At 40.0% G+C, this 16,601-nt stretch overlaps 1 protein-coding gene across 3 annotated transcripts; it reads left to right on the top strand.

The window, feature by feature from the left end:
- Positions 1-1,449: 1,449 nt before the first annotated feature.
- LOC147151523 (long-chain-fatty-acid--CoA ligase 1-like) lies at positions 1,450-16,456 on the top strand. Of its 3 annotated transcripts, none has more exons than XM_086017954.1 (21): positions 1,450-1,548; positions 5,415-5,771; positions 6,179-6,293; positions 8,257-8,321; positions 9,976-10,077; positions 10,176-10,275; positions 10,368-10,543; positions 10,785-10,817; positions 10,926-10,977; positions 11,075-11,148; positions 11,355-11,432; positions 12,175-12,309; positions 12,391-12,525; positions 12,779-12,874; positions 13,059-13,131; positions 13,213-13,301; positions 13,365-13,481; positions 13,564-13,707; positions 13,837-13,941; positions 14,196-14,267; positions 14,695-16,456. In XM_086017954.1, the coding sequence occupies exons 2-21, from the start codon at positions 5,577-5,579 to the stop codon at positions 14,833-14,835; spliced, it is 2,097 nt and encodes a 698-aa protein (XP_085874080.1). In that variant the 5' UTR covers positions 1,450-1,548; positions 5,415-5,576; the 3' UTR covers positions 14,836-16,456. The 3 variants fall into 3 exon arrangements, with proteins under 3 accessions (XP_085874080.1, XP_085874089.1, XP_085874098.1); XM_086017963.1 differs by lacking the exon at positions 1,450-1,548 and adding an exon at positions 3,611-4,383; XM_086017972.1 differs by lacking the exons at positions 1,450-1,548; positions 5,415-5,771; positions 8,257-8,321 and having other exon boundaries at positions 6,192-6,293.
- Positions 16,457-16,601: the final 145 nt, after the last annotated feature.

The following is a 16,601-nucleotide window of genomic DNA, read 5'->3' on the forward strand; positions in this document are numbered from 1 at the left end:
AGGGCCTATTAAAAAACAGACAATCGCTGTGTCATGTTGGCCTGGAATGAACCGTTCAGGAGTTGCCCCAAATTTCAGCAAGTGTCACCGGCCACTTGCTGACAAGGTCCCTATGAAACGATCACTGATTAGCAGTAGACCATTGACCTCTTCCACTGAAAGCAAAATGGTTCTTACAGTGACATGGAGTCAGCTGATTGCACATCCACTTTTTCGCCAGACTTGGCCCATGAGAGCACTGACGAGGACCATCATGTTCCTTCTATAAGACCTTTGACAAGATTGCTGTGTAGCAATGTTAATTTCTGAAACTTTGAACCAGTTTATCTAAACAATGAGCTGGTTGATTACATTGACAAAAATAAATAAATAAATAAATAAATACATTATCTTGACTTACCTTCCTCTTCAAGTTCCCTATCACAAGTATGACTGAAGTACCACTGTTTGGTGTTTCTTTATTATAAGCAGAATGGGCTCCTGTAACTTTTTAGCCCTGGAATTAAAAGTTCCTTGTACTTTTGGTGTGATCTGTAGTTGGAAAGCTTATCAAGGGTACTCAGAAAGTGCAAGCTGGAGATGATCTGCAGAACATGTAACCTTTTATCAGCATTCTTGAAGTGACTCCAGGCTGTATTAGCTGCCAAATTAAGCAATACAAATGTGAAGCAAACATTGTGGTCTGACTTGTGCCCCATTTTTCACTTTCAGGAAATTTAGAAATATACAGATATTGCCGTCTTATTGTACAGTTATCAATTTAAAACAAGGTAAATACTAGCATAAATTGACCATAGGTGTGGATTTCAATATGAATGGTTGGTTGTCTTTATCTGCGATGTCATTTGGTACCAACCAGTCGAGGATGTACAACGCTTCTCACTCAAAATCAGCCAGGATAGGCCTTCAGCTCAGCCATGATCCTAATGAGTAAACGAAAGAAAATGGATAGAAGATTTGACATGGAAAAAACAAATAAACGCTGACCTCCATTAAGGCAGAACACATGTACTGTATTGGGTGTTAATTTCTTCTTCCATCCACTATCCACAGCAAACTATGACTGGGGGGCACTCAGTTCTTTGATCTGGCCCATTTAGCATTTATATCATCAAGAGCCTTGTTATCATTATTAGTTTTCATTCATCTCATTCAATAATTTGTTAATTGATTTTGACCAATTTTACATATATTCCTAACATGATTTTATTCTATTACATTTTTGGTTGTTAAAATGTATCATACATTAATCACAAATAACATAGTTTAAAATGAGCAGGAATTATTCAAATAAAACCTAATTTATTTGTTGCATTACTTTAGCTGGTTTTGGTTTTCTTGAAACTGCTTGATTGAAATTATTTTTTTTGCTACGCACAGGAAAGTTACGTAATGCACTTTACTGTATAATGTTTAACCGGAAAAGTCACTTTACCATCTAAGACTTGACCGGAAGTTGTACTTTGTGACACGCCCACATACTAAGTGTGAGCGTGGTCAACAAGAAGAAGCAGAAGAAGAAGCCGGGTGCCGAACTGCAGCAAACAGGTGGGAAGTTCCTTAAACGTGTAATTTTTACCACCACTGAACCTAAAACAGTATGTTTTGAAGTCGTCGTAATTGAACCGCATACATTTTATTGTGATCAACGAAATGTTTAATTGTTTTACACTTTTTTCGCAAAATACAAACCGATGAATCGTAACACACGTGTAGTAAAGGCAGCACATTGTTGTACTGTTACACACGCGCTGTCATTTTTAACTGCCGTTTTAGGAATTGGTAAATTTTTTGGTAGTTTTGTTTTTGCCTAGTGTCCACTTTATTTTCTCCTGTGTTAATTAACATATGGCTTCGTAACGCAGCTTTATAATGTTCCATTTTTTTTAGCTACTTAGTTTCTCGTGTGCTTTCGCTGTGAGCGTTGCTGCAGTTCCACACAGAAACACTGCAGTAAGTAATTGAAGCTTGCATTAAATGAAGATCATTATGGCCTTACATGGGTGTGCTGTCTTATTGCAGGTGTAATTGAGTCGTGGAGAGTAAATTATAACGTTTTCAGTGGTCTGCCCTGTGGTTCGATGTTAGTACAGTATGCTACAGGTACCATCGTCACTAGTCAAGATTACGTCACTAAACGCAAATACATACACTCACAGAAGTATCTCAATTGCTGTGGTGGAAGATGACCTGTTTGTTATTGGCTGACGCAGTGACACTCATGTACCATGCACTAGTTGCCTCCTAGATTCTTTTAGTATCACCAAAATGACCACTTGTAGTTTTTGCCTTACTAGTAAAATGGAGTTGTATTATTATGCCAAAGTTGTCCTACGAGTGAGGATAAAGAGCGTATTAGTAGATGGACCTTATTTAACTTAGATATCAATGACATCAAAGAAATGCTTAGAAGATATCTTGGAAATACTGAATCTTAATTTTGGACATCCATTCATTATCCGATCGATCCGCTTATCCTCACAAGGATCGCGGTATTTTGGACATACAGTATTTTGCTATTATGTTTTTTTTCATTTATAATTGTTGCTCGAAGGGTTGCAAATGTGGCAAAATATAGTGACAAAGCTGACAATACTAGACACACTTTGGTGTTTGGAGGCACTTATGGCCAGGTAAACGTGGGTCTGGCTAGTTTTGGTCAGGCTCAGGATACATGTTGACTTTCCGGTCACATTTTCCATAGTACAGAGGGGGACATTATGTCTAGGAAGGGGTGAGTACTGATTTGATCAGTATTGAGCAAATACTGGCCTTATTTCAATGTATTGGATGAATGCTGCTGATATTTAAGGCAATGATTTAAGGTAAAAAAAAAAAGACATTAAGTAAGTCCTACTTGCCAGTAGTCGGCGGTACACTGTGGCAGTTTGAAATATCGGCCAATCATCGTGTGCGTCAGAAAAAAAGGTCTTTATTTACAATTATCTGTCGTTGTATTAATTGAAATTTCATTAAAAGTACTTTCAAGTACTGATACCAGTACTTGATGTCATATCGGTGTCAGTCTAAAAACGAAATGGTATCGAACATCTCTAATTATGTCCAATACACTATCTATCATGTACTTGCAGTTTTTTAGAAGCTGGTTTTCCGGGTGACATTTTGTGTATGCTTTCACACGTCATTGAATAGCATTGCTGCAAAACTGGGATCCCACCATGATGAAATTCTTATCATATGTACACTTTGTATTTACTTACATGAATTTGTTGAAATGTATTTTGTTGTGGTGTAGCTGAAGTGTGTCAATGTTGCCTGGTTTCTGAATTAGCTGCTCTGTCAATCTGGTCTGTTTTCCAGATAGTCAGTCAGCAAAATACAGCATTGTGTCTCTGTGCACAGAGTGAAATGATCTAATAATGTCACAGCATTCAGCTTGCATTAAGGAGGCATGGACCTTAAAAAAAAATCACAGCAATCATGGAAACCCAGGAATTCCATAAATCATTATGCAGTGATTGCGAAACACTACTTTGCAGAGTTGGACTTTGATTTGAAATACTTAAGTGTTGTGTGAGCAACCAATTTGCCTAAGTCATCAATTAGCATGGTTTCATGGACCTTGTCTATCATTTCTGAATATCAGTCGGCAGAGCTGGGCATTTTACTAAAAACTGAGTGTCTGTTATTCTTCATCCGTCTGCAGCGTGGGTACCCTTCCGTTGTCAGTCATTCGCCTTTTTTTCTGGGGGGAAAAATAGCACCCGCCTATAGGCCGGTCCGCCTCTGATTTCAAATGGGCTTCCGTCAGCGATTCCGACTGCAAACCTCAATAGCACCCTCAGCTATATCACTCATTGTATTGCTTCCTTCAATGATCACTGTTTACCTCATCCAGTCTAATCATCTCAGCTGACCGCAGAGGTCAGAGGCCACTGGGGTAAAGTTGAGTGGGCAGAGCAACTTGTTTTGAGTTGTGCAATGTACTTATCTTAGAAAGTTCTGCTTTTCTTATCTTGAAAAATGCCTTTGTAAAGCGACAAAATAATGTGTAGATACACAATGCAACTCCTTTGGATTAAACAGAAGCACAGAAATGTACTCGTGAAACGTTATATCAGCGATGTCAATGGTAAATTCACTACTTCTTTATGTCACTTCTTTGACTCAGTTAAGCTCACTGCTCGGTGACAGACATTCACTGAGAACCCTCACTGGAACCAACCTGGCCTTAATTCAATCAAATTGCAAATGAATCAATAAGAGAGAGAGACAAACAGGAGTGTTGCTGTGAAAGGAGCAAATCATTGCAAGGGCGGGGTAAGTGTGTGCCAGTTGCAGTAGCAGTGGTCACAACGGAGAAAGAGAGGAAATTGGTCACAACGGAGAAAGAGAGGCAACGGTCTTACCTGTCTGTTACAGGTGAGTGGGTAACACAATCTTAGACTATGGATGCGCACGTTTGTGTGAGAATTTGTGTTAATAATATACAAACATAGGTGCGATCCTCAGACAAAGTGACACTTTTGATTTGTTAAAGAGTAACAGTTAAGAAAGTTGAGAAGCTCCGCTGTCAAACTCAATTTACTTTTACAGTGTATTGTATCCTGTAAAATAATTAATATGGCAAAATGGATCTATGCAAGTAAAGACCTTACAGCTTTCTTTAAGTGGACCTTCATCATATGTCTTGGATCCTTTTTTTTTTTTTTTTTTTTTTTTTTCCAGCTGTCAGAACTGAATTAGTGTGCAAAGGCAACACACTGAGTCCTGTCCAGGAAACTAAAGACAAGAAGGGCAAATAATTGTAAATGTTAAAGACTGAAGTTACACACTAACCTACATTGGCTGTGTTTGAATGTGAAATTCAAGACTGGATGTCACAGGAATGTCATTTTTATTTTCATTTTTTAGACGATTTTCTTGTCAGAAGTTGCCTGATTGGTTGAAACTACTTTGATTATCCCAGTCTGCGATTGTTCTGTTACTTTTGAATCTGTGTTTAAGGTCATTTTTTTCATCCACAGGGTTTCCATGGAGGCAAACCTCTCACTAATCTTTTTATGGTCAAACAAACACCCCTGCTCGTCATGTTTGTAACTTCAGATGCGTGGGTGTGCGTGTGCGGGTGCGTGCGTACGTGTGTGTGTGTGTGTGTGTGTATGAACTTGTTCAACAAGGTTTGAGAGAAACACAGACACTCTCAAAGGACATTTGGGAACTTTTGGGATAATACTGTTTCACTGGTTGTGTGGATGCTTTCCTATAAACATTTGCTACATTTTGCCGCCGGTCGCCACATTTAAAAAGAAATTAATTTGGAAAAAATAAGGACTTCAGAAAATGGATGGCTGGATCAAAATTGACGTTGAAAGTAAGATCAGCGGGTACATTGTAACAATTTGCAATGTTATCATGCACACCAACATTGACTAATTCCCTCCACATTACAGGTACCCTCCTGGCCTGAAGCGCTTCATACACTCCTTTACCTCAGGGTGTCCAAAAACCACTCCGACCTTGAGAGTCCAAATTCTTCCTGCATTCATCAACCACTCCACCTCCACCAAGTGCAGATCCCAAACACCACCATCTGATACCTCATCATCAGAATCATGCTGAGCCAGGAGTTCTTGCAGAAGCTGAGACTGCCAGACGTGGATTCTGTCAGTCAGTACTTCAGGGGTCTGTCCACATCCACATTAATCAGCATGGGGGCCATCACAGCTGCAACAACCTTCTACATGGCAACACGGCCAAAGGCCCTGCCACCCATCTGTGATCTCAAGATGCAGTCAGTCGAAATTCCAGTGAGTTTGGGGTCACTCTGCTTGGATGCGAACAAACTCTTGTTCTTGTTCAAATTGTATTTAAATCTAAGGCACATGTGTCAAACTCAAGGCCTGGGGGCCAGATCTGGCCCGCAACCTCATTTTGTGGCCCACGAAGGCAAATCGTATGCGTCAACTTCACGTTTCTTGCTAATTGTTTTCACTTTTAATAACACTGAGATATGATATATTATTTGTTACCAATCCTCCCCGATACAATAAAGTGAAAAATAATTGAACCATTTCAAATAATTACATCAACAATTTCAAAACTATCTATCCATCAATTTGTGTATATGTGATCCTATACGGTGATCATACATTTATATGGTTTCATAGACATAACGGCACTCCGAGGGACACCATTTTTTTTTTTTTTTGCACAGGGTGGAGAGTTTGTGCACCAATCCACTCTGCTAAATGGTGACGAGCTCTTGACACATCTCTATGACGACGCAAAAACAATGTATGAATTCTTCCTGAGGGGCGCTCAAGTATCCAGTAAGTGATTTGATGTATCCAACTGACACGCCCACACAAAACTATTGCAATAAAGTAGCACATAACAAGTTGATATACAATATACAAAATTTTAAGATGTTTCACTTTTTTTAAATTTTTTTTTTTATGTGAGAAACCCTACACATGATGGGGAAAGAATTGCCACATGTTCTTACTGCTCTTATGGTGTGTGGTGAACTAACACAGCACATAATGCATGATGCCCGTGATGACTAACACAGCACATTATACCCAACGATACCGCCACCGATAATAGTAGGTCTCCTTCCCTAACCCAGGTGTCTGTTGTATCACCAAGATGGAGCTATGAGGAGCAGCACGATTTCACAGGGTGGTCAGAATGCCGGAAAATACAGAGAAGAGAAAGTAGTTGCACAAAACGAGCTAGAGGAAGCTAGGCTAACTTTTAGGTGGTTACTACACTGCGGTTACAAGCACTTCTCATTTCACCCTTTTTTGTGGTTGAATGACTTGGGAGACATGGTATACACTCACCAGAACAAAATTCTCTGCCATCTATGGAGTCTTACAACAGCGCAAACTTCATGGCGAGATAAACGGTCAGATTATCGTTCAGGGACAAATGAGAATTGGGCCTTAGATTTCATTATGGGAAGTGTGGGCGTCCCTTTTTAATATAATATATTATATATATAATATAATTTTAATAAAATAGCCATAATGCAACAAGTGAAATCAATGATTTAACACAAAACACTACTGCATATACAATAGACACCGGAAAAACAGTTGAAAATTTGTCTCAGGTCAGATCAAAAGCCAGCGAATAGAAATGTGTCTTCAAATGGGTTTTAAAAATGGACAGAGAAGGGGCTTGCCTAACATCCAATGGAAGGTCATTCCACAGGGAAGGACCAGCAACAGAGAAGGTTTGATCCCCTGTCAGGCTCCGCTCAGTCCTTGGCACCTCGAGCAGCGCCTGGTCCGCAGACCTGAGGCTGCGGGAAGGTGCGTAGGAATGGAGCTCGTAGAGGTATGCCGGGGCGAGGCCATGTAATGACTTAAAAACAAATAAAAGAATCTTAAATTGAACCCAGAAGTGCACTAGGAGCCAGTGAAGGGAGGGCAGAATTGGTGTTATGTGCTCCATTTTCCGAGCTCCAGTTAGGAGGCGAGCAGCAGCGTTTTGGACCAGCTGGAGATGTTTGAGAGAGGACTGACTGACTCCAAAATAAAGTGCATTACAGTAATTTAGCCGAGATGTAACAAAGGCATGGATGACTGTTTCTAAGTGCTGATAGGAAAGGAGGGGCTTTACCTTAGCCAGCTGTCTAAGGTGAAAGAAGCTGGACTTTACAACAGCGCTGATTTGCTGGTCCAATTTAAGATCACTGTCGATTTTGAAACCCAAATTTGAGACTGTTGGCTTCAGATATGGTCTTTGATTATATTCTGAACCATGCAATGTTTAGGTGGCATGTTATTTATTTGACGTTTTGCATAATTAAGTCTTTTGAGACTACTGATTGATCTGTTAAAAACTGTTACTAAAAGCTGGTAGATTTTAGTTTTTCAGTTTTCTATGTGACTGAGTAATTGTTGTATTGTGCCAGCAACGGTTTTGTATTTCTTCATGCTTTTGAAAATATATATAGATTTTTGTCAAATTTTCGGCAATAATATGGCTGGGTTTTTTTTTTCAGATGATATCGCATAATAGCAGTCACCATAAATAAATGGAAAAATATACAGATATTCCATGTGATCGGAATCAGTATCGCTATCGGCCGATCTCACTCATGCATGGTCGGTATCGGTGTCATAAAACCTGATTGGAACATCCCTACTTCAAACCTTGAGTATTAAAACAGCAGAATAGAGAGAAATAGTGATTGAATCATTGCATTAAGTTGTAAACCCCACAGTTTAATTCAAAATTGCACCTCTTAGTTTGTGTTTTCATTTTGTTTTTTTCTTTGAGATAATGGTCCTTTCCTGGGCTCCAGAAAACCCAAAGGTCCCTATGAATGGATGTCCTACCAAGAGGTAAGACTTAAACTTGACAACAGTGTAGCTGAAATACAGGGAAAGCTCTGTTGTGACAGATGCTATTAATTTCATTCCTACTGAGAAACTGGAGTGGTAGGGTCAAGTTATGTTGAACCAGTTATATACAGTTCTTCAATGCCTTCACTGAGTGCGTAGTTTTGAACATAGCGCGCACAGTTTTTTTCTTTGCTCCTCACATGGCGCCCTGCTCATGAAGCATCAATTGAACATTATCTTAATGTGCTGCATTCTTTGAAGTCGTTTTTTTATTTTTGTTTTTATTTTTAAACATTTTGCCCTTAGCTTTTGAATATGGGGTTCCCCGGATATTTTTGTTAAATAACATTGCTGTACGGCAGGGGTGCCCACACTTTTTCAGCCTGAGAGCTATTTATGACATGACCGAGTCAAAATGATCTACCACCTACTAAAAGTTCAAAACACATTATTTATAAATACATTGAGAATTATTTTTATATGTACCGTATATGCTGGTGTACCTTGCATGACTGCATCAACCTACATAGCACAATACAACAAAAACAATGTTTTGTAATTACCTTACTCTGATGATAAGATAAGATAAGATAAGAATGCCTTTATTGATCCCACAGTGGGGAAATTTTCATTGTTACAGCCGCAAAGATATAGGTCACACAGGGATGGCGGCATAATGTGGCCATTAATGTATAACATTAACGGCAAACATTTAGGATCAAACCTATGTAAATATAAGCAGTAACATGTGTATATACACATGTATATACACACCAACCTACATCTACATAAAAAGTATGAGGAACACTCATTTCGGCCTGTACATAGTACAGAGGAAAAATACTCTAAGTAAGTGACAGTGCTGTAGTGAAATGTAAGGAACAGCATTGAATAAAAATAAAACTAGACTAACAGTAGTGGGGAATGTTGAGTATTGCACGGTATTTACAGTAGTGGGGAATATTGGGTATTGCACGATATGAGCTCAGGTGCAGGATTGCACAATTGCACTAATGTTACACCCTCACTGTGCAAAGGAGAGATTCCGTCGTTCCTTCTTGCCTGAATGGAATCAGCCAGGGGCGCATAGTCGGGACAGTAGCTGCTGATAGCCAGCCTCAAGCAGATTTGCAGCAACAACAATCCGCCCAATCGCTCCGTTCGGCGCGTATAAAGCAAGTCAACTTTTTTGCACACTTTCAATAGTGCTGTCTTGGTAAAGTTCAAGAACTGTTAAAAAAAAAAAAGCTCCCGAGCGAACAGGATGCTGTGTGGCTGTGTGTGACGTATAGTATGCCCGACGCCGACTGGCTGCCGCGAGGCGGAATGGCAAAAAAGTTGACGTGTTTATATGCGCCAAGTGGAGCGAATGGGCGGGTTTCCGGTGCCTCGCTCCGCGTTCCACCGCTTCAACGCATCAGTCGCGCCACCCCGCACGCAACCGCGCCAGCCCGCGCGAACTACATTGACTCCAATTGAAACGCACCGCCAGAAACGCTCCCAACGCAGTTGGTGTGAACGTAGCAATACAGTAGTGAGGACGGATGATAGGCTGGCGATTTACTCACGATGCCTTTGTGATCGACATAATGGGCACCCCTGCTCTACGGAGTCACAATAAGCAAAAAGAAACACTTATGTATATGTGTTGTAGGTAATGGAGCGAACAGAAAATCTTGGGTCTGCTTTTCTTCATAAAGGCCACTCCAAGACCACTGACCCCAACATTGGCATCTTCTCTCAAAACAGAGCTGAGGTAAAAATATTTCCACCTGGCGACAACTTAAACGTCACTCAAATACGAACTGTTAATCGTCATATTTGTGTTGCCACTTTTTTTGTGCGCGAATTTAGTGGACTATCACTGAGCTGGCATGCTACACCTATTCCCTGGTGTGTGTTCCGCTTTATGACACGCTTGGTGTGGAAGCCATCAACTACATTATAGACAAAGGTAAGGATTAAGTATTTTATGTATAGAGTATGTGCTGTAGGTTGTGCCTACGACTTGATTGTGTTTGTTGTCCTTGTTGATGTTTCCTGTAGCCTCCATCTCAACCATAGTATGCGACGTGGCAGATAAAGTCAGCCTGGTACTTGACTGTGTAAAAGACAGGAAACACACTGTGAAAACCGTTGTTGTAATGGAGAGTCTCAGCGATGCGCTGGTGGACAGAGGCAAGCAAGTTGGAATCAATATCCTCAGCCTGCGTGAGATGGAGGTCAGCAAAGTGCTTCTCGTCACTCTTAGCTAGCTTGTACCTTTCGCATTCTTGGAAATATCGCACTTGCGTCCGTTTGCTTCTGTATTTGGTCCTTTATGTTTGAAACATATCCTTTTTGCCGATTTCAACACACTGCCTTTTCATTATGTTATTTTTGCTCTTCTCATTTACTACTACTTACCTATTTCTGTTTGCTTTCATTTGGATTTGATCGATATCTTTTTTTCTCATTGGGCAGGCCATTGGAAAAGCAAACTATCATCAACCTGTGGTAAGTGGGTATTAGCTTGTTTGTACATTTTCACCAGCCAAAAATCACAAGAATTTATGACTGGGGATTATTATTATTTTTTCAACCTAAATACTCCAATGTCTCCAGCCTCCCAGACCTGAAGATATGGGTGTTATCTGCTTTACTAGTGGAACAACAGGTGATGCTCATACTCACATATACAAACACACACACACACACACACACACGTACGTACTTATTAAAAGATATGCTATTAAATGTATATGCGCTTTCAGGAAACCCAAAGGGAGCAATGTTGTTGCATCGGAATATTGTGTCCAACTGCTCAGCGTTCCTTAAAATAACACAGGTGAGGCACCAATGTCACATTTGACATTAATGCCTATTGCCAACCAAGTCTTCACAGATTGAGCTACTGTTGACATCAAAGTTTCTTTTTTGCTTTTGGTCCTCGAGTTGCAGAGGATAGATTAGGTTCAACACTGTTTTTAATTTATCACACTGCTTGTGTGTCTCATTGGGAATGGCTGTGTAACCCCTCTTTGTGCGTATTAGGCCACCTGTCCATTGGGTCCCAAGGATGTCCATATTTCATTTCTTCCCTTGGCTCACATGTTTGAGAGAGTTGTACAGGTATGTTTTGTTATTTTCTACTATACACTCTTAATAGAAGGTACTACTGTAGTTCTTAATATTTAACTTAATTGAATGTAATTCATGAGACAACCACTGAATTCAAGGGATAATGCCACAGCTGCCCTAAATTCACGTTGGTAGGTGAAATAATTTTTGCTTTGATATACTGTACGTGAGTTGTTTTTTTGTTTTTTTACTTATCTGGAAGCGCAGATCTGGCCATGAATTTGTCATACTTGCTGACAAGATAAATATCCACACAACCAACGTTGTTTTAATCATCAAAATGTTATTTATGTTTTTGTAATGGTAATTTACCAGAAGCAATGTAGAAGCGCCTTTTCCCAAATTATATGTTCATGCTAAAATATAATCATTATTGTTATCAATACATTTTCTGGTGTACAAAACAATTCAAAAAATAGCAATGCACCGTATAGTCTTGAGAATTATGTCAAATTGTAAATATTTACTTGCATTCCCAAACAAAATAATTTGTTCCAGTGGTTGAATGTGATGCTTGGTTAATTTTCTGACATCTGAAAATGTTTGAAATTTCTCTTTTGTGTTCAAAATGGCAAAACACGGCAAACTCACTGAAATCAAATGTGTCTGCGTGAAAGCGCAAATGGTTTCTTGTCAGGTTTCTGACAGATGTAAATATTGTCTTATGCATGGTATTGTGACATTTTATTTCTCATTCACATTGTTCTTCTGGGTCTTTAAATTTGGTATATAGGGAGTGATGATGGTTCAGGGAGCCAAGATTGGATATTTCCAGGGAGATATTCGTCTTCTGATGGATGATCTCTGTACACTTAAACCTACCGTGTTTCCTGTGGTACCTCGACTTCTAAACCGGATGTATGATAAGGTGGGTGATAAGTGGGGCTTTGTAATATGCAATCTGTGCGTTTAATAAAACCCCAAATGGCATAAAAATGCACTTTTACAGATCTTTGGACAGGCCAACACTTCTGTAAAGCGGTGGCTGCTCGATTTTGCATATAGTCGGAAGGAGGCTGAGATGTTGAAAGGCGTTCTGAGGAGAGACAGCATCTGGGATAAACTGATCTTCAGAAAAGTTCAGGTGAGTTGAGCTCCTTTTGTTTCACTCTCTAATTGCAGCTGACAGCACAGGGCTTTATAATGTCAAAATGGCTGCACCCTGAAATGGCTGAAATCGAGCACATTTATATTCTTGATTCTTATTCCACCAACGCAATGCTAATCAGAATACCGTTTAGACTCGTGGGGACACAACATATTGCAAAGACAACTTTTGACTTGACTTCCACTTTAACGGATACAGCATTAATCGCATAGTGTTGTGCCCTCTCCAGGCTAGCCTTGGGGGTCGCGTACGCCTGATGATAACAGGGGCTGCCCCCATCTCGCCTACTGTCCTCACTTTCCTCCGAGCTGCATTAGGATGTCAGGTATCGACTGCATTCCTTACAAGATTGTCTCACATTGACCAAGTATAACAAATTCTGGCATCTCGACTGTAAAAACCATAATAACAATCTGTCTTTATCGTGATCTTCTGTCGTTACTGTATTAAGACGAATACAAAATCACTTTTACGACGCTAGTAGTTATACCAGTTCTGTTTGATCTAAGTTCTATGAAGGCTATGGACAGACAGAGTGTACCGCTGGTTGCACCATGACATTGCCTGGCGACTGGACTGCAGGTATAACACTCTTTCAGAGTTAACAATAAAGTATTGTTTTACACTAGCAGAAAAGTGAGGGATTGATTTTGCATTTTCCAGGTCACGTTGGCGCTCCTCTGCCTTGTAACTCTATCAAGCTGGAAGATGTGGCTGAAATGAACTACCTGGCTGTAAACGGCGAAGGAGAGGTGAGAGACACGTCTAAACTTACCAAACCTGCATTCACAATTCTAACTTTGCGTGTGTTGTAGGTGTGCGTGAGAGGTCCCAACGTCTTCCAGGGTTACCTTAACGATCCAGAGAAGACTGCAGAGACGATCGATGCCGATGGTTGGGTTCACACTGGAGACATTGGGAAATGGCTTCCGGTACGGATTGGGATCTACTCTCTTTGCACTCTTTGCAGTACTTCTGATTGTCTGGACAAGTAATGGAAATAGTTGTTTGCAGAACGGCACACTGAAGATTGTGGATAGGAAGAAGCATATCTTCAAACTGGCTCAGGGGGAATACATAGCTCCTGAGAAGATAGAGAATGTCTATGTGAGAAGTGATGCAGTGGCACAGGTTTTTGTGCATGGGGACAGTCTACAGGTAAGTGAGGTTTTGTAAAATGATCACTTGTGATTGTGCCAATATTCCGCCAATTCTGTTTTATGTAATCAATGTAAAGTCCTTGCAGCAGCTCATCTTGCAAAATTGAATTCTTGTTCTTCTCCATAGGCTTTTCTGGTAGCAGTGGTGGTTCCAGACCCTGACTTCCTGTGTGGTTGGACCAAAAGGACCATGGGAGTGGAGGGCAGCTACAATGCACTTTGCAGTAGAGCGGTAATCATAACTACACTATGTATTAATATCAGTGGCAGCTGGTGGAGTTTTGTCAAAGGGGTTGGGGGGGGGTTTGTCTTTCTGTCTCTCTTTCGATGTCTCTCACCGTCTCCCTCTTAAAGTAATATGGTGACAACGACCATGCGCCCTCTATTGTGTAGTAGCCTACTACTCTGTCAAAAAATGTTTCTCATCAGAATAATAGCTTGATTGCACTACTGTATTTATTGAGACTTCTTTTTCTGTCTGCGCAGGATGTCAAGGCAGCCATCTTGGAGGACATGGTGCGACTTGGCAAGGAAGCCGGCCTCAAGTCATTTGAGCAGGTCTAAAAAAAATTAAGTTCATTATGAACCATCATGAACAGTTGGTGTTTTAGCTAACTCGCTTTTAAAAAAACAAAACCAACAAAAGCTCCTCCGTTCTCATCAGCACTTAGTAACAGTCATACATGCCTTTGTTGCATCTCGGCTAGATTACTGTAATGCACTTTATTTTGGCGTCGGGCTGTCCTCTCTCAAGCGTCTCTTGTTGGTCCAAAATGCTGCTGCTTACCTCCTAACTGGAGCTCGGAAGACAGAGCACATAACACAAATACTGCCCTCCCTTTTTTACAGCTCTAGCTGTTATGAAATGCCCTCTATTAATAAAGTTGTATTGTATATTTTTTTATATAGTATTATCCAACTTTGTTGTTGTATCCTTGAAATGATTGTCTTCTGTAACATTTTTTTAAATGTATGTGTCTTCCAGGTTAAGGCCATATATCTCCATACCGAGCTGTTCTCAGTCAACAATGGTCTGCTCACGCCAACACTGAAAGCCAAGAGGAATGAATTGAGACAATACTTCAAATCACAGGTAGATGAGCTATACGCTGGCATCAAGATGTAGAAGATCAGGAAGAAGTGTGAATGGAATGACAGCCAAGAATGAAGCAGGAACGGGAATACGCACACCAAATGTTGGAACATGCCATTTCACTCCAAATGATTTTTTTTTTACTTCAGACCTCATACTGTGGGCTTTGATGTAGCTTTTAATGAAAGATTTGCATTTTTCCCACAATTTAAACCATTTCCCAGTTGTCTTAAAAGTATGTATGTGACATGATCTTTTCAAAATACTCTTAATAATCAACAATTATAATACACTACATCCATTTTTAACATACTGTAGTGTTTGAGTTACTCAAGGTCCAATCCCTTACGGCTTTCATTACTATGATTGAGGAGTGGAGCTTCTTGACCTTTAATCTAAAAAAGTGAGTGCAAACTACAAAGTGCATGCGAGCCACCAGCAAACTATTCGAGAGGGGTTGTCAAAATGCTGCAGAATTACATGTGGATGTGCCTGTACATGTGGCGCACGCTGCGGACACATTGCCAAACTCAAATATCTCACTTCAATTTTGCCAAACATTTGAGTACCGACAAGTGCCATTTATCAGAAGCTAATGCCAGAGCGGGGCATTTTACTAAACATTCAGCATCCATTTTACTAAACATTCAGCATCTATTCGTCATCCGTCAGCAGTGTGGGTGCCCTTCTGTTGTTCGTCGTTCACCTTTTTTTCCGGGTGGAATAAAATAGTACCCGTCTCTAGGCCGGTCCACTTCTAATTTTAAAAGGCCGTCCATCAGCGAGTCCGACTAAACTTTCACGAGGGGTTTCCGTCTATGCTTAATCCGTCTATTTTAACATTTTCCCGTCATTAGTCAACCGTCAGCAAAACTGACGTCCGTCAGTGACGGATAGACGGACCGGTCTGTCACATAGACAGAATGCCCAGCTCTGGCTAACGCTAATCTGTGCAGCCAACAAAATTCAGTGCTGCTCTTCTTACATTTTGCCTTTGACATAGTGTTTCACTCAGTGTAGTCCATCTGTTGTTTCTGGGCAGAGAAACTCGGAATGGGCTGCCGTATTATGTACAGTAAATTCGCCACACTGTTGCTTACTTGAGTGGTAGGCACTCCAAAGACACAGTTATTTGTATAGTATATACAAGCAATCCAAAATACCTTTTTCATATTAGTGATGATAAGCAGGACAGAGAATAGATGGATGTCTCCTTTACGCACGCACACGCACACACACACACACACACACCGAGACACACACTTTTTATTTAAAAAAACATTCACTTGCACTACTAAACACGTTCAATGAAAAAGCACATTCCATTTGTAGTAAAGTATTGTTTTTTTGTGAACAATATGACCAACTTGATTTAGGATACAACTAACAGAAAAAGCCATAAATAATTATAAGCCTTGGGAACCTCAGGAAAGAAACAATGACAGGACAAAGGGAATTATTTCAATGATTTTTAAAAAAAATTATTTGAACTAATATGATATGAATGTGATTAGATTTCTTTATAATTGAATTATATTATTATTAAAATGTTTTAATCGAAATGAGTTGTATGCTTGATGATATAATTATTTTTGCTGTATTTATATGTATTGACAACGTACGTTTTTAATTAAAAACAAGATGGATGAATAAACGAGTTGTTTGTGTGTGGTACTTATTGTAATTTCTAATGCCCCATCTTGAAAAGTTCCGCCCTTGTTCCTAGTCGGACCTTCTTTAGAACGGACGTTTCCCGACCCCTTGATCATAATTCTATTTTCAAAACGTAACAGCCGTTT

This window comes from Filicampus tigris, chromosome 2, assembly GCF_054856515.1.
Source record: "Filicampus tigris isolate MCC_2025a chromosome 2, RoL_Ftig_1.0, whole genome shotgun sequence".
NCBI classification, from domain to species: Eukaryota; Metazoa; Chordata; class Actinopteri; order Syngnathiformes; family Syngnathidae; genus Filicampus; species Filicampus tigris.